We start from the raw sequence: 22,895 nt of genomic DNA on the forward strand, positions 1-22,895 counted from the left end.
GATCATCTTACTCCATACTCATCTGCTTTTCTTTTAAGGTATTTTTTTGTTTCATAGCATTTTTGCATTTATTATTGGCATTTTCAGGGTAACTGAAACCCGTTGTTACTCTGATAAGAAACATGCTTTATAAATAAAATCTCTTCTTATGCTTATGAACCTTATTGTTATCTAATTAATTACATGCCAAACAGTCCTGGATTTGCCTGCTTAATAAAGCCAAAATGGCACCAAATGAGGAGCCATTCTGGAGCTGACTCTTAGTGAGCTGATCAAAATGATCCAGATCACTAAAAAGAGCCTAAATTCCCATCACTAGTTGCCCCTAGTTCCTCTCATTTGTTTGGATGAAATGTTAATCAACCAACCACTGCTGCGCCCTCAAACCTGCTATCAGCCAATAACGCATCAGCGCCGATGAAGACGCCCACTTCCTCTTACATTGTGCTCTGAGGCGGGGGTCCGGTGGTACAGAGGCGAATGGGGTCGAAGCTCATGAATAATGTGACAACAGAGACCCAACCATTGACCGATCTCTCCCAGCCTGCCAGCATGTGGGCGTTACTTCACAGCTACGTGACAGTGGACGCATCGAACCAATGAGACTCTACGGGGTTGAACTAAAGCCGCCGCCCCCTTTCCCCTCTGTCTCCACTGTTTCCTTCTTTTTGGATAGACTGTGACAGCTGCAAATGTGTACTTCATCTCGGTGAAGCAAGGACAAAAACCGAAGGGTGAGTACATCTGTCTTTTATTTCACAGAAATTGTTCAAACGGAGTATTTCCTCGCCGGGCGCGGGCGCGCATCAGGACGCGATGTCCTATGCGCGTTTCCGCAGCTGGCGTGAGTAGGTGCTTGAAGTCACGTTCGCCTCACAAATCATGGGTATCAACAGCCGATAGATCTCAGCGGCATGCACAAACAGCTGGGGCTCTGCAGTAATGGAGCTGTGCTCCCCTGAGCTCTTGCGTAAAGGTTTGAGGAAGTTGTGTTTTAAAAAGACCTGTAGGCCTGTAAAGCAACACACAGCTCACTATTCCTTAAAGGGGAATGATGCAGACAAAAGAATGATGGGGATTTTTGTGATTCCTTTGAGCTCAAATATTCATGGAGCGGTGTACCAGGCAGGCAGGGGCAGAGAGAGGAGATCCCAAACCAATGTTTAGTGCCAGAGCAGGACATTTCTCCTCAGTTTCTGTCAGTGATGGGGATTGACTCTTTCCTCCATCCTCATCAAGCATGTAGGTGTTTGAGAGGATATTCTTCTTTAAATCCCTCTCCACTCAGAAATGTATTTTTCTTTAGCTGTTTGACCTAAAAGACTGAACTTCTCTGACCCTATAGAGAGAGGAGGAAAGTTTCTCTGTTGAGCCTCTGCCAGGGGACTTCAGGTAAAGTTAATGTGAGGATGTAGCGCTGATGTCCTCAGATTACATGGAGTTTGGAATCCAGAACTTTTAAACCTTCAGATCTGGCATGTTTTACAATATGTGGTATTAGAACAGACTAAAGTATCAAAAAGTACTGATTCTTAACAAATCAGATCATCAGATATATTTAGAGAGAGTATTAGGTGCTCAAGAGAGATAAGTCCAACCAAAAAACTGCCATCAAATTATAACACACTGTCAAAATTGCTCAAATAGACTGATAGCATTGTAAAATGTCGCCCCTGGAGTTTGCTTTCATTTTCAAAAGAGTAAAGCTTGAAACTTGCCAAATTTGGTGCATACAACTTTTGATGAATGTTATCAAAACAGTCTTGACAACATTCGTGTTTTAGTGTCACGTAGAAGTTTAAATTCTGGCATTATACCAAATAGAACAGCCTAGTGGGAGGGGATGGGGGGCTTTTTTTTTCAAGTGGACTATTTTGCATTTTTTTAGTGCATCTTTTAGATCATCATGAGTTCAAATTTGAGGTCTGCTTTGGGAGGCACACCTTAAGTCTCTCAGAGTGAGCAGTATTAATGTTGGTGTGGACCGGAGCAAGTGGACTCTAGGGTTCCTGGTAGGGCGGAACGATTTGCGAGAATAATCTAATTGCGATTTTTTTCCCCCAGTATTGCAGTTACGATTTAATATGCAATTATGTTTAGGCTCCTCATCTTATGCATTGTTTAGCAAGCACAAGCAATGAATTATTCTAAATTAGCTATAACCGGCACAATATAAGATAAATTAATCCAGGTATGAAAGATTTTAAAAATATATGTCTAAATGGGGTTTGGCTCATATAGCAAAATTGATTTCAGTTGCTATACTGAAAGGAATGATAATTTTTTCACGTTATTCTCATTTCCATTAAGAAAATAATACACATGAAGAGCAGAAGTAGGATTTTGTAAATTATTCTAATAAAAAGACACTTGAATGTCTGCATAATGTGTACAGCAGAAAATCTCTGCTGCAAAAAATTGTATCAAAGTGGTATTTTGACTCATTTTAGGTTAAGAAAATATTGCACTGTCTGCGATTTGAGAATTGTAGTAGGTCATATTGCGATTTAATGTAATTTGCAATTAATTGCCCAGCCCTAGTTCCTGGATGGTCCCAGATGTGTTACAGTGTCAGCTCTGCTGGGGTTCTGCATCTGCTGGTGTTGTTACACAGTATGATTGGCTGTATGTAAGTATGCTGATGTAGCACAGTGTGAACTGTCTAGTGGTAGATAGATTATCACCCTGGCTGATTATTGATGCAGATATTTTACATTTAGCCAGTTATCTGTATCAGCATTTTATTTTACAGATAATTGGCCAAAATCTGTCGACTCAAAGGTGTGCTACTTTTGTTTTTGCTCTCTACAGTCTCAGGCCTGCAACACTTTCTTACTGGCTTGATGTCACACATCTACCAGCCAATCAACATTGAGGCTTGGATGGCGCTGACACATTAAGAAAATGTTGTTAGTCATAACGAATGCACATCATTTCCAAATATCAGCTATCATGCACTTCTAATCATCTGTATCCATATCGGCCCTGAAAAGCCAACATGGTCGATTCCATCAAGATTTGTCTGACTCTTCTCCTTCAAATCTGAAGTTCACTATAGTTTATTTTATTTCTTATTTCCAGGTCTTTCTTGTAAACATACTATCTCTTTAATATTTTGAGGGATTTGATTTAATTTGCAGTAAAACATCCATCGGACTCTGAGAATAACCCATTAGATTTTGGAGGTCAAAGGTGAAGGTTGTTGGGCATGTGCATCCCTTAGTTGTGAATGTGATATCTCTAGAACTCTTCGAGAGATTTTCTTCAAACTTTGCTCTAATGTCCTTTCTGTCTCAAAAATGAAGGGTTCAGATTTTAGAGGTCAAAGGTCAAGGTCATTAGACCTCATTATCAACCCTTGTTAATAGCATTTTTACCACTTCTTCTTGACCCATGTCTTGACCTTCACTGTCCAGAAACAAGAAACATCCCTGAGGCCTAAACTCTGAAGTTCTACTTTTAAATTTTGATGGAATTTTTGCAAAACTCAAACAATATTGATATCTGCCTAACTATAAATACATCATTTTTTTGTTTTCAGTCATAAAAAAGACTTAAAACTCTTGCACATCATCTAAATGATCAAAAATGTGAAACCAGTAATTTTGTGTAATTTAGACAGTGTGCAGGTGTGCCTGCATTTTTTGATGGATTCGATCCTCTCCATTGGACCTGACCTAGAAAATCAGCAAAGATGGGTCGGACCAGGAAAAAAATGGAAATCAGAATAGGTCCATTTAATTTGAATCAGTGCACTAGTTGCAACAATTAATCTCGACATTAACCTGTTTTTAGGTTCTAATAGTTAATTGCAAGGCTGTAGAGGTGAGCGTCTGCAGCTGATCAGGGACACATGGGTTTATATTGTTGAACCATGTATGGGGAGCCCCCCCAGTGGGTCCCTCAGGGGCCCTGCTATCACTGATGGCGGAGCCTGATCAAAGTTTTAAACGTTCTTCTTATCCGTCTTTGTTTTATCAGGCTTGGCTCAATTTCCCGTAAATCCTTTGTGCTGTCCCTAAAAACACGATCATGAGAAATTCCTGTCCACCTTATCACATCAGAAGATTTTATCCAAATCAACTTCCTGATAAGCAGTGTAGAAAAAATGCCAGCTTTGTAGTATAGATGAGAGTTACTCACTGTTTGAGCACCAGTTGTTTTCTTTAACATGTCCCAACATCACCTGCTTACAACATTTAATTGACAAGTGATTAAGTTTATACCTGATCTGATAGAGCCGCCACTTCCCGTTTGTTAGGGTGGTTGCACCATTTCTACAAGCAGGAACTGATCTCAGAGCTCGGTCAGAAGGAATGCACTCCTCCCTGAGGAACTTTTGAATCGTCTCTACTTCCAACCTGAAGACTCATCGTTAAACTGCTGCTGCAGGAGGATGCATTCACAGTTCTCTAGTGATCAGTCTGCTGGTTTTCTCTGTAAGGATTCAAGTGTCACAGAGCAAACCTGTCTTTGTAAACACATGGACATGTTTGACAGTGCATGTGTGTAAAGAAGATACCCTTTGACTCTAAGATTATGAGCAGAGCAAATACCACAAAAACACACTCAGTGAGCCTCTTCAGTGACCAGGATGTCAGCTGTTTAAGGCTCACAGTATAGCTCAGAAACATTAAACTGAAAGAGTTAAAGAATTGGGAAATGCTTTTTTCCATCACTGCTGTTTGACATAATCTTGTTGTGTAATGGGTTGTGTGGTTACCCAAGGTGTTGCTCATCACTGACACATCTAAAGCTGTGATAACGCCTTTCAATGAAATCCGATTTGCACGTAGTCTATGAATTTTTTTTTCTTTTTTTTAACATGTGAAACATAGAGGGTATGCATTTAAACTGGCAGTTAGTTTTATGAGTTTAAAGGGTTAAACTCATGTACAGTTTAAAGGGTTAACCTCATAAAACTAATTAACACTTGATATCTACGATCTGGTTTATTATTGATCTAAAAATCAACACAAAAAAGAGGGAAAAATATTCAAGTGTAGAAGTTTTATTTAGGGATGTCGATATTGAATATTTAAAGATATCTGATATGCCTACATATACAAATTCATTTGAGCAGATCCAGAGATAGAGATAATCTATCTCTAAATATCTGCAGAAATGTTCATGTCTGCTGATACCTATATCAGTCCAGTAATATTGAGCATCCCTAGTTTTAATGGTACATATGTATGGCGTCCATTTTTGGTCATGAACATGCTCAGTGTAGCTTTTTTTAGGGCATCTGAGGGTTCAATAAGCATGATTTTCCTTAATTTTTACCTGATTATTCTAAGGCTGGGAATCCCAGCATAGCTCCTAGTCTGATGTAATGTAAAGGGACTATGCGCTGGCAACATTAATAGACACAGAGTATTGATATCTACTGCCTTAGATTTGCCTTACGGCAGCCTTTCCCTCACATAGCAGAGGGTCTTTATCAGTCATTGTAGTCTTATAACTCCTGGAATAAAAGCACCCTGTAATCAGTTTATAATTTGTATATTCAGGCCCCAAACACTGAGCTTTGTTGTAATCATAGGCAGGATTTTTCCCTCTCCTTCCTATTTTAGGGACTTTAGACATGCATTGATTTGCATGAAAATTTGCACACATCTAAAACTCTGGAAAAAATGTGAGGTTGATATGGGTTTTCAGAAATAGACATGGTGACTGTGCTTTATAGCGCCACCCTTTGTGCTTAAATGGAACACTACCAAAAGCTTCCTTTACCCAGGTTTACCTAGGCAGGATTAAGTTAACATCTGTTTTTCCCAGTTTAGAAATATTTCATGGTTGATTTATTCACTTCTTAAATTTGTGTTGTGTGTTTACCCAGCATGCCGCTGGCTCGCAGCCTGTCCGTCACGTCCCTATCAGGACTGGAGGACTGGGACGAGGAGTTTGATTTGGAGGATGCTGTTCTCTTTGAGATAGCTTGGGAGGTCGCTAACAAAGGTGAGAGTATTTTTTATCTTTTCTGTATTATTGTCATTTATTGTTATGATATTTAATTCATATTGACGTGTATTTGCCCGTGAATCCAGTTAATACATCCTTTCACACCACGTGCTTGGAAAAACTTTGAACTGCAAGAGAATTTATCTGAAAAGGGCCAAAAAAATTTACTTAGTGTGGTTTCATATGTGCTCTTAACTTTCAAATTGAATTATAATCTATAAAATTAAATGTCTGAATCTATTTAAGCTCGTTCTATCAGATTTTTGAAGGTCCGTATGATACCAGTAAAAATAGAATATTACAGTTTGTTGTTACTGTGGGAAAAAAAGAAGGCCTCCACATCCAGTACCAGGTAATATCATGCAGTCGGTCACCAAATATTGTAAGTGGACTCATGCACACTGCCTAAATAATACAAAAAACATTACTGTTAATGTGACCGCCTTCCTGTAAACACTGAGTGAAGATGCATAAAAAATAGAAACTGCTTTGTTTGGTTTTTCTTTACGATTTCACCTTTTAAAGCAACACTATGTTGAATTTGTTTTGGTCTCTGAGTGCTGTTAGACCTCCCCTGTCAGACCAGATATATAACTGCTGCTTCACCTTGCTTTCATAAACTGGCCTCAAAAAGACTCATTACTAGTGGAAACCTCTAGAGGGCAAACTAGAATGCAGAGCTCCAGTGATTCATCACATGGCTTGATGTGCCACAACCCAAGGGGGCGGGGTAGTCAGAGTTAAGCTCTGCAAGTGTCGACACTTGTGTTGCTCGATGCAAAGGTCAAGCTCAACAGCATCTCTTTTGTCTGGGCCTTTTCACCCCTGGTAATACGCCTGAGGACGGCTGCAGAATGGTACCCTAGGCCATTCTTACTCGCCACATCCACCCAGTACTCTGCCCTAAGGTATGGACTTTGCTGTTTTTTTGACAGATTATTTTCCCATGCTTCTGGTAATGAGCAAGGACATCCAGAGCGCTACTAGGGTTGTGTCAACCCTTCTTTCTGCCCGATAGCACCCTCAGGTGGGCTTACTTGCCATTACGCACCTTACTCCAACCTCAATTTTTAGCCCAAACATGCCTAAAAGTTCTGCACAGTACTGTATTTATTTAAAGTTAGTGCTACACAATTATTCTTAACTAACTTCAACCGTGATTCCAGGCTATGTAATTACATAATTGTGTAAAAAATGCAGTATTTTTGTATGAAGTGTTACTCACAAAAATGCAAAAAATAGTGCCACTGTTGCACTTTGTAGAAGCGCCTTTATTTTCAAAACAAGAAAAACTTTGATTTTAGGGGAAAATGAATTTATTTTGAAAGCAGTACTGTAAAAACTTCAGGTTTTGTATTTTTCAAGCTACTTAACATTTGTGTGTTTTGAGCTGAGAAATAAATTCTTCTAGACTACCATTATTCTCTGCAGTTATCAAACTAGTAAACTCTTGTTCCCATTCATGGATTATATCATCATTGTATCTGCAAATCTCAATATTATCCAGTGTATTCACAACTGCACATATTTACCAAATCATACAGCAAACAGCCATGGATCCACTCAGCTGAGAGTCACCAGTTTACACGGTCACTGACTGAACCGTAACACCAATCTCATTTCATTATTTTTACAGGCTTAAACACTGACTTTTCTACAAATTTATCCCAGCTGGTCTGACAGACATGTTTGTCTCTGTGCAGTGACAGAGTTGGTTCATCAGTTTCTCTTTAGAAGTTTCAGCAATTTTGCCTGTTATCTGTCCTGTACACTGCCTCTACCAGTAATGTTTATACTGCAGCTCATGGTACAGTGTTCTTTTTGAGGATGAAGTGCACAGCCAACACGGATGCCTGGGTGCATGTGTAGTTAACAGTGAGTGTTTCTCAGGCTTTAGACAGCATGCATTTGTCTCACAGTACCATCCCTCTGAGTGTGTTAGCTCCACACCTCTGTCGCTTAGTTGATTTTTTAAAATTTAGGAGTCTTCTCAATAAAAACTGGAGCTCATTAAGGTGTGTTTACTTATTAGCACACCACCATTGTCATGGCATTGATGAATTTCACACTTTGAGGGAGAAAATCTGTCATAAAAGTTTGGACATCTTCTGGCCTTCATAATATGAGCTGTGATTGTTAGATCGACTTTAAAGCGACTGTTTAAAGGTGCAAAAGTGTTATATTACTGCTTTAAATTCTGTTGTGGTATTTTTGCACAGGCTGTTCTCTGCAGTGAGATCATAACTCTAACAACGACCTCTCATCCTAATGCCTCATACGTATATATCAGCTTTGATCACATTATATCTCTGTCTCCACTTTGTGTGTGTACGTGTGGCATGTTTGCTCCATGTGTGAAGTCGGAGGCATCTACACCGTCATCCAGACCAAAGCCCGTCTGACCTCCGAGGAATGGGGGGAGAACTATTTCCTGGTGGGTCCCTATGTGGAGAGCAATGTACGGACACAAGTGGAGCTGATTGAGCCCACAAACCCGGCGCTAAAGAGAACCATTGACAAGATGAACTCCAGTGGGTGTAAGGTACTACCACACACTCACAGTAAACACACATGCCTCTGAGTTAACATGGTGTGCCCCTCTCAAGGACAGCTGTTCTCTCTACATACACCGTAAAACTTCATTTCATAGGCTGGGCTTTTATTTCCCTCAGGCTGTGACACCATCTGACGTTTATATGGGACGGCATCGACACAAGACCTTTAGTTATCTACAAATAAGATTCATCAATCATTAATGTGATCTTCACAATATCAGATATTTAAAGGTTGACATGATTCCAGTAAAAATTACAGATGTTGCTCCAGGAGCTGGATTTATTCAATATAAGGGCCGTCAGAGAACCGCCTCACTTTTCCACAGGATGGAGCTGGTCAGAGAGCCATGTCATTACGTCACTGCAAACATCAGTGGCGTCCCCATTTTCCCAGCAACACTAGTGCTCATAGATCCTTCTGGATGTTTTTCTACTTCATCTGAGGCCTGGAGAGTCAGGCTGTTTGAGCCAGTCCTGGAACTGGTTTTGTGAAAAGGGGGTATTTAATGCTCAATACTGAGATGAATTCCGGAGACTAGAAAATTGCAGGCCAATTTCTGACAGTTTATCCAGCTTTTCTCCAGCTTTGCCCACTTTTCCAAACAGTGGACGTAGCACAAAGGAGCAAAAATGACCAATGATTATCACATTTTAACTAATGTTTAACAATGAATTGAATATAGCGGCTGAGGAGCATGGCTGGTTTTGGCTGATGACTTAGTGAGAGTGAGGAGAAGCTTGGCTCTGTCTTTTGTAGACTCTGCAGGTGATCAGAGGCTGATTAAATGCAGGGTAAGCAGTGCCACAAAGGAGTCAAGTTATGACGGTCATGGAGTGCCACTGAGGACCCGACATATGGCAGCCAGAGAGTGCCACTAAGAAAACAAAAATTAGTCCATGTCAGAAATTAAGTATTTTTCTAATGGTTTCTTGAATCTAGCATGTACAATCTCTAGCTGCTTTTCTTGACTACACATATGACTTTCAAAATAATGCTGGCTGTCAGAAAGTTAATCACGCTTGTGTCTGCTTCTTATTGGTGAGGTTCAAAATATTAGTAACACCTCTTAACTCAACAGCAACACTCACTCTAATCTCAGTGATAAACATAAAGAATAATTGAGGCAAAATGTCCTCTTCAACCAATGTTATGCTCAGCCAAGCTGCTGTATACTCTGGTTTACTCTGCTGTAAGGAAGTAAATATGGAGTGTGACATGACAGGAGTCGGAGCGCCCTCTACTGGATAAATAATATAACACAGACATCATGTCTAAGTAAAACCAAGTCATATTTCCTGCATTTATTTGTGAAAATACAAATGTTAACAGTGTGATGAACAATCATTTTTGATAGGCTATAATCGACAAATTAAATTGGCCATCTGATCAATCGTCCCTGCCCTATGATACAGAAGGAAAACACAGACACAGTTGAAGTTGACCAACTTTGATGCACAGAGCGAAAAGTTAGCTTAAAAGCTAGCACAGAGAGCATCTCAGAGATGAGCTCACAGAGGTAAAAGTAGAAATACTGAGAGTGATAAACAACCTGAGATTCAAGTTAACAGGTAGATTAGACGAGATGATAACCTGTTTTAAAGATCAGCAAAGATTTGACCAAGTGCGCTGAAAGAATTACCCAGATATATTTTTTAAACTGTGGAGGAAGATGGACAGACCAGGTTATGGGATATGGTTCAAAGTTTGGAGAGGAGAAACAAATAACGCCAAGTGTTAGTTCATGCAAGACACAGAAGTCATACACCCAACTGTGATCAGCTGATGGCCAGCTGATTCAGATGATCTCCTTCCAGCTCACAGCAAATCACAGCTCTTTCAACACAGTGGTGTATTTAAATATGACGTCCTTCTCACTAGTCGCTGCCTGCATTAATGCTGATGCTCCACAACACTACTGTTGCTAGCAAAGCTTACCTCCTCCATCCCAGCCTCCTCATTTATAGCATAAAGCTTATTCTAGCCTCTTTCAGATCCATTTTATGATAAATTAATTGCTTCTGAAAGAATTTTAATATATTTATTCCACACTGTCATAAATATATCTATCCACATGGGGGTGTCGAGCTATGCGTTCTCTGGAAATTCAAAGCATGCTGCTTTGAGCATCTTTAGAGCAGAGCCTTTTACACCAAATAAAACTGAAACTGGTTGAATGTATGATGAGAGAGTTCCTGAATGAAAACACTGAAAGAGAACCCAAAATACATGATCCAGACTGAACAACCAACGTTAGAAAAGGTATTTAAGTGATGTTCCAGGCAGAGCCAAAAAGCAAAGAAATAAAAGTTTGTTTACCTTTATTTAATAAATGTGCAGGCCTTAAATTGCGCTGAGCTTTTATTTGAAGTTTTACGGTAGTTGTAGTTATTACATGAGGTGAATCATCCACCAGCTCTCTCTCTCTCTCTCTCTCTCTCTCTCTCTCCCTGCTCTCTAAACCCCGTGACATTTCTTTCAAAGGTTAGAGGTTGTATCAATGTCTCTCTGTCTCTCACTCAAAAAAACACTCCAGAAATAGACGACTGTCAGTGTGAGTGTGAATTAGCTGCAGTGCTTTGTGCTGTGTCACTCTGGGAATCATGGGTCAAGGCTTTGAGTGGTGGTACTTTTTAAAAGGACAGTGCAGCCTAAGGTTTACTAAATGTTTTAGTACTTTTATGATGACACCATCTGTGCCATTTTACTGATCAATGATAATGGTTAAAGCACCAACAGAATTATTATAGAAAAACTAGACTAGAGCTTATGCATTGCTTCTAGTCATCTGACTTCTCAGAGCTCTTTTTACACCACAGGTCACACTTGTCCACACACTGATGGCAGAGGCTGCTGTTTAGACTGTACATCAGTATTAAACCCATTCATACTTATCCATACACATTTCACTAATGCAGCAGTGGGCGTATTTGGGTAAAGGGCCATAGTTGTTGTACAGGACAAAAAAGATTCAGAGAGAGCAGCGTTGGTTCGCTATCATCACATCCAAATATGTTTCCTTCTTTCATCAAAGCCCAGTTGTTTTCAAGCTCTGTCACTTTCTCTTGTGAGCTCATAGCAAATGCAATGCATTTAACTCAGGTATGATTTCATTCCCAGTTCTGACATCCAACGCAGCAGAAGTCCCCAAATGATGGCTTGGGATTTTATAGACAATCCATACATATTTATTATTTTTTCATGGCACCAGTTTTGAACCAGTACTCCCAAGAAATCTTCTGAGAGGTATTAAGGACCACTGGAGCAATGATGGGGTGTGTAAATCAACACAGACAGACATTCCACCAATTATAGTTGTAAGATAACTTCATAGTACAGGGGAAAAATCTGCCTCCACCAATTATAGTTGTAAGATAACTTCATAGGACAGGGGAAAAATCTGCCTGTCCAAATTGTCTAAATTGCTCACAAATGCTGTTTAATATTTTGGTACTGCTGAATTGCCAGTGCATTTAAGTGATATAGAAGTGTGTAGGAGTTAGTCAGCACTTTTGATTGTTCTAAAAGAAGAAATCACCCTTTTTTGCTGCACTGAACTTTTATGTTTTGGTGCTGTGGTATCAAAACAGCTGTTGGTATTGTTCCGTTATTAGTCTAAGTCTTTGATATTTTCATTGCCACATTTGATAACAATACAAACCCCCTTATTTCAATGATTTTAGTAATCGGAAAGTATCGGGAAGTATTTTTTTTTAAGACTTGTATATAGAAGGAAAAAACTTAAAAAATGCAAGCAAACCCATGCGTACTGTCTAAACTGCACAAATACCCTGGAAACAGTTCTAAAATAAAAGATCTCAAGTGTATTTTTGCAATTAAGTTTTTTAGTTTTTGGTTGCATGGTGTTGTAATAGGTATCTGCATGGTTGATCATCACTAGTGTCATATCAAAGTTAAAAATGTTAGTTTTATATCAGTCCTCTGCAGCCTTTCAGTGCAGCCATTGTGTTTTATCTTGAACTTGTGACCTTTAAACTCGCAGCAGACCAGCAGCACAACACGACTAGTCTGATAGTTAACTTGTTTTCCTGGAAGACAGATTCTTCTTGTTTCAGCAGGTCAAACTGCATCACTGTCTAGTTGTTTCTGAATCCTGACTTGACTCTCTGTGTCACATGTTAATATTCATCAAGGTTAATCTTGGATTGTATGGGAGGAATGTGTTACTGTTGGTGAGATTTCAGCCTTGAAAATGAAACATTTATGGACTAGAAACTAAAGCACAGCCTCATATACTGACTTCTAACAACACAATCAAAGTAAAAAGGCACATGAATGTATGGAATAAGATGATTCTGTCTGTAAAATCAGATTCAGGCATGAGTGTTCGAGGTATAATTTTCCCATTTTTTATTGTGGACTAGGTTTACTTTGGCCGATGGCTCATCGAGGGGAGTCCGTACGTCATTCTGATCGACGTTGGCTTCACTGCCTGGTCTCTGGACCAATGGAAGAGCGAGCTCTGGGAGCTCTGTGACATAGGGGTGCCGTGGTTCGACAGGGAGGCCAATGACGCCGTGCTGTTTGGTTTCCTGACGGCCTGGCTTCTGGGAGAGGTGAGAGACTCATGATAAGAAAACTGACAAACCATCTATGATAAAGTCTCATACAGAAAGATGAGCAGAATATTAAAACTATGTTCTGAAACAGAATTCTCTGTTTCTATGCAGAGAGGAGTAATAATCTGCAGGTCCTTGAATAACAGTCATGATAATCTGAACCATCTCAGTGTCACAGCCTTGAAAACTTGAGATAAATGTTGTGTGTATGTGATTTTTCAGTACGCAGCTCAGAGTGAGGAGCCTCCACACATCGTCGCTCATTTCCACGAGTGGCTGGCCGGTCTGGGCCTGGTTTTATGTCGACAGAGACAAATCCCTGTAGCGACCATCTTCACCACTCATGCCACACTGCTGGGACGATACCTGTGTGCTGGAAATGTGGACTTCTACAACAAGCTGGCAGACGTATGTGTTTATGCTCATGTGTGTTTCCTGTTACAGAGAAATGTTATAAAATAAACAGATAGATATAAAATATCTATTATTTTTGTGCAAACCTTTCAGTAACTGTAGGATCTACCAACCCACAATATGTGAAACAAGCCCAGTCCTTTGTTTGCGGTCAGCCTACAGTCTGACATCTGTTCAGAATCTGCTTTGCTTCACAATAAGAGTCTTTATAAAAAAACAAACTTCGTAGCAAGTATCTCCACTTTTGAAAAGCCATTGTTTTCCTTGCAAGTCTAGGAGCCCCTAGACTGAATCCGGCCCGTGGTACAGTTGTATCCACCCCCCAAGATCATATGATCCCTCTATTATAACTGACCCAAAAGTATGACGTCTGCAGATTTCCTCCAGTATAAATGTGTAAACTTAACCTTGATGGTTTAAAATATCCTTGTTAAATCATAAAAATCTAAAAAGTAAAGGGTAAAAGTAATTAGATAAAAAGTCAGGAAGGTGGCAAAATAAATTTGTGTCGTCGTTTCGTATTTTCAATTTTGCATCACACAATTCTGACTTAAACTTATGATTTTGACTTTTTTCATGTCTTAACCTTTTTGTATCATATTTTGACCTTCAAGATTCACAATTTAAATATCCAAGTCATATTTTTACCTTCTAAACTTGTGATTTTGACTTTCTATTTTGTGTATTTGCCTTTTAAAAACATTATTTTGCCTTTAAATTTAGTGTTTTGACCTTTTGAACTAATAAGTTTGACTTTTTATCTCAGACTTTGATCCCTTAAACTTTTCATTTTGACTTTTTTCATCTTAGAATGATTTATTATCAGTGTTATTTATATGTTTTTCATATTTTACTAATGGTGAAAATGAGGTTGACAGTTTATATTAAATGTTGACCTTTTTAGGCTCTTTGGTTAGGCCTGAATTCAAAATCCGCAATTGACTTTCACACTCCTGGCCTAAATAGTCTGGCCCTCAGGACTTCTCATCAGAGAAAATCTGGCCCAGACTCAGTTTGACATAAATTTGACACCCCTGCCCTAGAGTCATGACCCATGAGTAGGCTGTGGAAAAGTCTGCGATGTGCTTTTATGTTGAAAGAATTATCTCCCTCTTTTTGTTCTGTCTCAAGTCCAAACTGCCCAGTTTTTCATTAGAAACATTTCGTGATAGAAAAATTAAGAAATTTGGGTAGTACTTTGTCATAAAGGAGGGGCTGGTGGGTCATGATGCTAAACCAGTGAGGAACTGCTCAGTTATTGGCTGAAAAGACCAACATGTGTCTTTATGTAGTGCTCTAGCCTCAGAGGACCTGAGTTAAGTGGATAAACTTTTGGTTTAGTGAAAACATTTCATCCACAGTTGAGAAAACTTGTTAATGACTGCCGAACATTGACCTCTGATTGCTTCCTTAACCTCAAGCAGCAAACTCCTCCTGGAGGACAGGTCGTTACCAATATTTGATGCAAATCTACTGATGGAGGAGGGATAAGTGTTCTAAAATACCAGAATATTTCAGCAACATGCTTGCCTATGTAAAAACTGTTTTGTTCAGGTGGCCAGATTACTGGTATCAAGCTATCAAGAGCTTTTAATGCTGTATCAAAAACAGTGTTTTTGTGTGGGAGGGGGTCTTTTCTGCTTTCACATTTAACCTTTGCATATTTAAAGATATTTTTTTTGAATAATTACTTTAAAATAAGAAACTACCACAGTATTCATGACAGTTACAGTCGTGTTGTCTTACTGATGCAGTATGGTTAGCATGTTTAAATTGGGAAAACTTTTATATAAAACATATATGACTGGAATGCTGCGCAGCATCTGACAGCTGTTTTTCTCCCTGGGGCCCACTGATAAGTTTTCATGGAAGTGCTCAGCTGTGCTTGTGTTGGCACACCTCATAGTCAAGAGGGGCATTGAAGGAGCTCATTGAGACGCTCCAAGAGCAAGCATTGTGAGAAAGGCTGTTTGGAGCTATGCCACGTCTGTCTGGGCAGATCCAAGCTCATATGCTTCAATTCATGCTGATACGCTTTTCCCATTTAGGAAATAATGGACCAGTCAGAATCAGAGTTAGCCCCGCCTCCAGATTCGGTTGGCCCTCCTGGCTTGAAAGAAATTTCCTCCCTCTTCTCCAGATCTTTTTCTCTGCTGCCAGCTGAGAGGAGAATCAGGAGAGCCACATCCATTTCCTGAGAGGGGCGGAGTCAGACAGCTCAGTAACATTTAAAGCTACAGACACAGAAACAGTTCATTCTCAGCAGGGCTGAAACAGAGGGGGTTTTAGACATGCAAAAATCCAATTTTGGAGTGTTTTTTCAGCAACAAACTTCACAAGCATGTTTTGGGGACCTCTGAGACCAATATAAACTTGTCTTATACAGTAAAATATGTCCCCTTTAAACTGTTTTGGTCAGTGAAGAGACTAGCATGGATTCAGCTGGAGTGGCGGTTTTATCAGCGCAAAGAACCACACTGTAAGTTTTTGACGTTCAGGGAAAATATGTTTTTGATCTTCTCCTGACTGGCTTCAGTTTAATTTACCAACTGGCTCCACTGAGAGTGAACGATGATAACCACAGCTTGTTAAGACTGTATAATATAGTTTACTCCTTGGGACAGCACATGCCTACTATGTGATTGGCTGCTCTGATTGGTCCATAATAAATGTGACACACACAACAGTCGTCCAGTCACCCTCAAAGTTTATATTTCTATATGTTCTGCCCTTCCCAAGCACCATGTATGAGGTGTTATTTAGATGGTTGGAGTTTGAAACTGGTTTATACGAGGTAAAAACCTCCTCAGATGCTTGATCCATTTTATAATCTGTCATGTTGATCTTGATTCTCTTTAGAATCCTAAAAATAATGAGTCAGGGTTTTTATCAGTAAAATGTGATGAACAGTATCTCATAACTCTCTCCTGCTTGTGTTTGATTCAGTTCAACGTGGACAAAGAAGCAGGCGACAGACAGATTTACCATCGGTACTGTTTGGAACGGGCGGCGGCTCACTGCACCCATGTCTTCACCACCGTGTCACAGATCACAGCCATTGAGGCAGAGCACCTGCTCAAGAGGAAACCAGGTGTGTGGAGGTGAATTCGTGTGTGCAATGTAGAAACGTCCTCAACGGTTAAATCTGTATTTTATCTGTTCTAGCAGGGAAACAGGTAGGAGAATATTTTTATGATGCAGTAAGCACAAATTAGCATTTTAACTCCTTTTCTGAGCAGCTCTGCTCTAAATCAAACAGCTCTGGCTGATTTTTCTGCTTCTTCCAGACATCGTCACTCCAAACGGGCTCAACGTGAAGAAGTTCTCCGCTGTCCACGAGTTTCAGAACCTCCACGCTCAGAGCAAGAACCGGATACAGGAGTTTGTTAGAGGACACTTCTACGGGTCAGAGACATGGCAGCACACACCTCAGCTTTCATATCAGTGAAACTTTAGAAAAGTAAAATGAAAACTGCCGTTCATCCTAAGATTGGTCAGACACGGATGAGATTCTGCCAAATGTTGTTGTTCTAACAGAGCGGGTGATAAGTAAAGAATATAAAATGTTCCTTCAGTGATGCAGCTCTAACGACAGACTTCATGTTGGTCTTTCAGACACCTGGACTTTAACCTGGACAAATGTCTGTTCCTCTTCATCGCTGGACGGTATGAGTTCTCAAACAAAGGAGCCGACATCTTCCTGGAAGCTTTAGCCAGACTCAACTATCTACTCCGAGTAAGTCTGTGTTCGTCTGATTTATTTAACAATATATCTATTCAACATATGGGGGGGCAGCATTTATTCTTAGGGGACAGGACAGTGAAGAGTAGGAAATCAAGGAGAGAGAATGGAGAATGACATCAGTCAATCAATCAAACTTTATTTATATAGCACCTTTCAAACATATTTAATTGCAGTTTAAAGTGCTCTACAGAAATGTACAAAAGTGATTGACAAAAAGGTAAATAGTAAAACAGAGCCACTAACTCTCACGCAATTGGCGTGAGAGTCACGCAAATGACACTTTTCACATGCACTCATGCCACACCTCCCATTCCTCACACATTTCTACATTTCTAGAAATTCAGCCAAGCACCTGCCCTAGCTACCTCTGATTGGCAGAATTGCAGGAAGACAGCCTGTTCTTGTGAAATTAGATCCCCCATGGGGAGGAGTTGCGCATGTCAGCGAGCTTACGAGGGTGAAGTCAGAATTACCAACTCTCACGCAATCGGCGTGAGAGTCACGCAAATGATGAAGTCTCACTCCAAGGTTTTCTCATAAGTTGGCAGCCCTGAGTAAAAAGGTGTAGAGACTAATGCACACAAAAGTAGTTCACTAAAATAATTAAAAAGATGAATGATTCAAAAGAGACAGAGATAAAAGACAAAGCACAAAAGGGAAGAATTTAAAAGATAAGAAACATTAAAATTAGAATAAAAACAATAAAAATAATAATTTAAAAAAAGATTTAAAATTCCAAATAATTCACAGCCTTTAACACTGGACATAAAAACATAGATGATCATAGCTAGAGTTAAATAAAAGCCTAAAAACCCTAAATTAAGATTTAAAATGTTCTAAGATAAAATAAAATAGAACAATGATTGTGATAGCACATAAAGTCATAAAAAAATTAAAGTACTACATAGAAGCCAGACTGAATAAATGAGTTTTCAGCTTGTGTTTAAAAATCTCAATATTCTCAGCTCCTCTCAGATCCTCATGTGGTAAAGGAGGCACAGGTCACATTCAAACCTGCAGCCCGCTTAGAAGAGAAGCTTTTGTACATGTGTGGACCTAACAATGCAGCAATCTGTTCCCCATAAATTGATCATTTTTGGTACTACTGAATGCAAAAACAGTTATTTTATAATTAAAAGTGTGCAGTGTTGAATAAAAAGATTATTACATCCTTGAGGTAGAGAATTAGTCCTTAAAAATGCACTAAACTCCTGCAGTTATAGATGTTTTTGTGCAACTATGACTGTTTGCACGTGTTCAATGCAACTTTTGATCACATGAAAAAAAAGAATTAGCCAACACAGGGCACTAAGGACTTCTGTTTTTGTCCATGGTATCAGTATTGTTTGATTATTATATCAAAGTTTAAATTTTGGTGTTGTGTTCCTGAGTGATCTGCATGTTTCAGGTCAATCACAGCGATGTGACGGTCATTGCGTTCTTCATCATGCCCGCTCGGACCAACAACTTCAACGTGGAGACTCTGAAGGGACAGGCGGTCAGGAAACAGCTCTGGTGAAATCTCTGCTCTCAAATATTTAACATACTGACTCATGTTTGATCTCATCATCAGATTAGAACTTAAAAATGTTGTTTGACGTCTCACTATGTCCGCACTTCTGTTTTTGTTGTATGCGACAGGGATACTGCTCAGACCGTGAAGGAACGCTTTGGAAAGAAACTTTATGAGTCACTTCTAGTGTGAGTTCACTGTTTTCAGTCTGCAACATTACATTTATCAGACACCAAAAAACAGACTGTCTAAATAAGCCGTCTCTTCCTCAGCGGGCAGCTTCCAGATGTGTCAAAGATTATGGACAAAGAGGACTTCACCCTGATGAAGCGAGCCATCTTTGCGACCCAGAGACAGTGTCAGCCTCCCATCTGCACCCACAACATGCTGGAGGACAGCAGCGACCCCATCCTCAACTGCGTCCGCCGCATCGGCCTGTTCAACAGCTCGGCTGACCGCGTCAAGGTGGGTCCATCATCAACAGGGTACCAAAAATGATTATTCCACTACCTATAAAGATTTCTATATTCATTTCAGGCTATGTAGATACTCAAATATGACGTATATAACATAGGAGCAGTAATTTTTTTAACGAACAAAGATGTTTCAGGACAAAAATTCAACATATTTGAGATTTTAGAGTACCTAGCATCACCTGGAGTTTACCACTCTGCACTGAGAGTGTATAGAATAGATTTTTATGACATTATCTTTCAATTCAAATGAACATAACTTATGATTCAATTGAGTAAATATATTTGTGAGCTGGTGCTGTAATGAAATGCACTGATAAATCCACCTCCTTTATACTGAATGGTGTCTCTCCTTCAGATTATCTTCCATCCAGAGTTCCTCTCTTCCACCTCTCCTCTACTTCCCATGGATTATGAGGAGTTTGTTCGAGGCTGCCACCTCGGTGTCTTCCCTTCTTACTATGAGCCATGGGGCTACACACCAGGTACGCCTCTCTACAGGTGAATGTGTTTGTGATAGCATGAAGTGTAGTAATAAAACCTTGTTATTTCTGTGTCTCTCAGCTGAGTGTACGGTCATGGGTATCCCATCAATCTCGACCAACCTGTCAGGTTTCGGCTGTTTCATGGAGGAGCACATCGCAGATCCATCGGCATATGGTCGGCGTCATCTCTGCAGCACTTAAAGTTTAGCTTTCTAAGCTTTTCTAAATGATATATACTGACACATCATGCTGGCTCTTCTCACAGGTATTTACATCCTGGATCGGCGGTTCAGAGGGGTGGACGAGTCATGTAACCAGCTCACCTCCTTCCTGTTCCAGTTCTGTAAGCAGAGCCGACGTCAGCGGATCATCCAGAGGAACCGGACCGAACGTCTGAGTGATCTGCTGGACTGGAGATACCTCGGCAGGGTGAGAAACCAAGACTCAAACTAGAATGTTTTGGTACAAATGTACAAATAGGCCTGATGTTTTCAGACTCGCTTTACCCTAAATCAATGGTTCTCAACCTTGGGATCGGGACCCCCTTGCAAGGTTTTTGATGGTCTCATTCTTTGTTTTCTTCTCTTCAGTATTATGTGTCAGCCCGTCACATGGCCCTGGCTAAAGCTTTCCCTGACACCTACGTGTATGAACTCCATGAGCCCACCTCAGTGAGTAAACGTTATCAGTGAGTTCATAGAAATTAAACACAAACACTCAAACGACACCGATGAAGATGCTGATTCCTTTTGATTTTGCTCCTCAGACTTCTGGTTTCCGATACCCCCGGCCGGCCTCAGTACCCCCGTCTCCAGCTCTCTCCCGCCACTCGTCCCCCCATCACAGCGAGGCCGAGGACAACGATGAAGATGAACGCTACGATGAAGATCTGGAGGCAGAAAAGGACCGCAAGAACATCCGTCAGCCTTACGGTCTACCGTTCAAAAACAAGTCTACTGCTGCTGCTGCTGCTGCTCACTCCGCCAATGGGAACAGCGACGACAGCGAGAAGAACTGAAACGCACATGCACCCACACACATACCATAAATGCTAAACCTCAGTAGTGAATCCGACTCCTTGGCAATCGTTTAGATCACAAAGTCTCTACAATGAGTGCAGTCGTGTGAGTGAGAGTGATTATTACAGCTTGCTGTGAGAAACTGCATCACTGTCAGTGTCTTCCCAACCTGCGTGTACCTCAAGTTTTTAAAAAACATCACTCAGTTTGATATTTTTGGTATTTTTTCAGTTTCACCAGCAGTGCAAACAGTGGGTTTTACTTTGTGGAGTGGAAGCAGCAGCTAGGGCGAGAGAAACAGCAGAAAACAATCAGGGCGGCTAGATTTAGTAGCTAACTAACACTGGATTACAAAGCAGGTCTAAAGCAATGAAAGAGTGACAAATACATGTTTGAGGAGGGTTTATATACTTGAGTCAAGGTTGGACAGAGCAGGGAAAGCAGCATAGCCCTCCTTTTTACCAACATGCCAGCATTACACATTTAAAACAGGATAAATCTTGAAGAATAGTTTAAAAAGTTTCATCTTTAGACGGCGTTAGTCGCTGTTCATACCCACAAAGAGCACATGAGGGGTGTACCACAAATCGAGCTTAACATACGCCAGCTTTCTTTGAGGGAAGCTCAGACCAAAGATTCACAACATGACGGATTAAAACTTGTCCTTCTTTGCTGATCTGCCAGCAAACCTCAGCTTCTTTTGTCCTTAAATTATCAGCAGATGTTAACCAGCATTATCAACCCTACCACCTTCATACTACTCCCTAAAAAGAACCATGCTACAGTAAACTTTTTACCCTATTGGCTTAATTTCTAAGCATGCATCTGCAACTCTGTGAAAAAGCTCTGCAAGACACTCCTGGGCCCCGACCCACCATTGAACCAGAGACCACAGAGCCGAATGAAAGGAAAACTGCAGAAATGCAGTAGTATCCAGAACTTTTAGGCATGTTTAAAGGCTAGATGAGTCCTGTAATGGTGATAAAGCCTGCCTGAGGGCACAAAGATGTGTGCTGGATGTTCTCAGACATTGCCAGCAATATTAGAAAATAATCTGTTAGAAAAATAACAAAGACTGCAGCTTTAGGGCAGAGTAAGTTGTGGATATAGGGAGTAAGCACAGCCTAGTGTACTGTCAGGGTGGGTAGTCACAGAAGCCACAAGCCTCTGGTCCTGGAAGTCCCAGGGGCCTGAAAGCTGGGCCTACTACCAGGGGTGAAAAGGTCAGAACAAAGGAAATGCCGTTAAGCTTGACCTTGGCTGCCAAGTGACACTTAAGTGTCAACATGTGTCGAGCTTGACTCTGCCTCCTGCTTTCCTAGCCTAGGTTGTGGCACATCCGGCCCTGTGATGAATCCTGTGTAAAAAAAAAAAAAAAAAAAAATCTAAACAATAACAGACGATGATGTAGAGGGCAGTGGAGAATCACCAAAGGGACTTCCTGCTACTCCAAATCCCACATCTCTGATGAATATGAGCTCAGAACCAACTGTAGTAAACAAGACCAAGAGGAGCTTGGGTCCTGGTTATGTCCAGCCTAGAGGCACCAAGACAAAAGACTAAAAGGTGTAACCGCAACCATAACCTGGTATAGACTGGTTAGCTTGTGAATCCTGATTTTAGGCTCAGTAGACCCGGATCACCTTCAGATATTACTCTGTGGTACACCCCTTTGATTTCACTCTAAAACCTCTTTTTTAGTTCAGTCTTGTAGCACTTTCCTCTTTTTTGTCTCTGAAATGCCTTCTTTACCACAAAAAAGGAAATCAAAGTCAAATGCATGAACAGAACCAGAAAACATCAGTAACCATGAGCTTCTCTCCCCCATAAAATTTTGTGTTAAAGATATTTCTCTGCACCGACACAGCCTTCAGCATCACTCCTGATGGATAACCAAACACTCCTGTTTGTCTGAGTGCCTGTGTGGAGATGCTTATGTCTCGGTTTCCCTGCTTCTGAAAGTATTTATTTGGGAAAAGAGGAGGTGAGGTGTTTGAGGATGAAGAAGAGGAGGTAGAGAACGTCTCGATTATTTGTTCTTGAAGGAAAGTGGTCTGACCAGGCATTGACTTACACTCCCAGTAAAAGATTGTTTCAATCTTGCACCGAATGAACTTATAATAAAGTTTAGTGTTTTCAAAATGATTAC

General features: G+C 40.4%; 1 protein-coding gene across 1 annotated transcript; it reads left to right on the forward strand.

Annotated features, from left to right (window-relative positions):
• The first annotated feature begins 614 nt into the window (after positions 1 to 614).
• gys1 (glycogen synthase 1 (muscle)) lies at positions 615 to 22,891 on the forward strand. Its single transcript, XM_041777676.1, has 16 exons — positions 615 to 734; positions 5,843 to 5,961; positions 8,325 to 8,506; positions 12,903 to 13,094; positions 13,320 to 13,505; positions 16,458 to 16,602; positions 16,799 to 16,916; positions 17,127 to 17,247; positions 18,665 to 18,771; positions 18,898 to 18,957; positions 19,042 to 19,234; positions 19,601 to 19,727; positions 19,807 to 19,902; positions 19,993 to 20,156; positions 20,318 to 20,398; positions 20,494 to 22,891. The coding sequence occupies exons 2-16, from the start codon at positions 5,844 to 5,846 to the stop codon at positions 20,743 to 20,745; spliced, it is 2,142 nt and encodes a 713-aa protein (XP_041633610.1). The 5' UTR covers positions 615 to 734; position 5,843; the 3' UTR covers positions 20,746 to 22,891.
• Positions 22,892 to 22,895: the final 4 nt, after the last annotated feature.

This window comes from Cheilinus undulatus, linkage group 21, assembly GCF_018320785.1.
Source record: "Cheilinus undulatus linkage group 21, ASM1832078v1, whole genome shotgun sequence".
NCBI classification, from domain to species: Eukaryota; Metazoa; Chordata; class Actinopteri; order Labriformes; family Labridae; genus Cheilinus; species Cheilinus undulatus.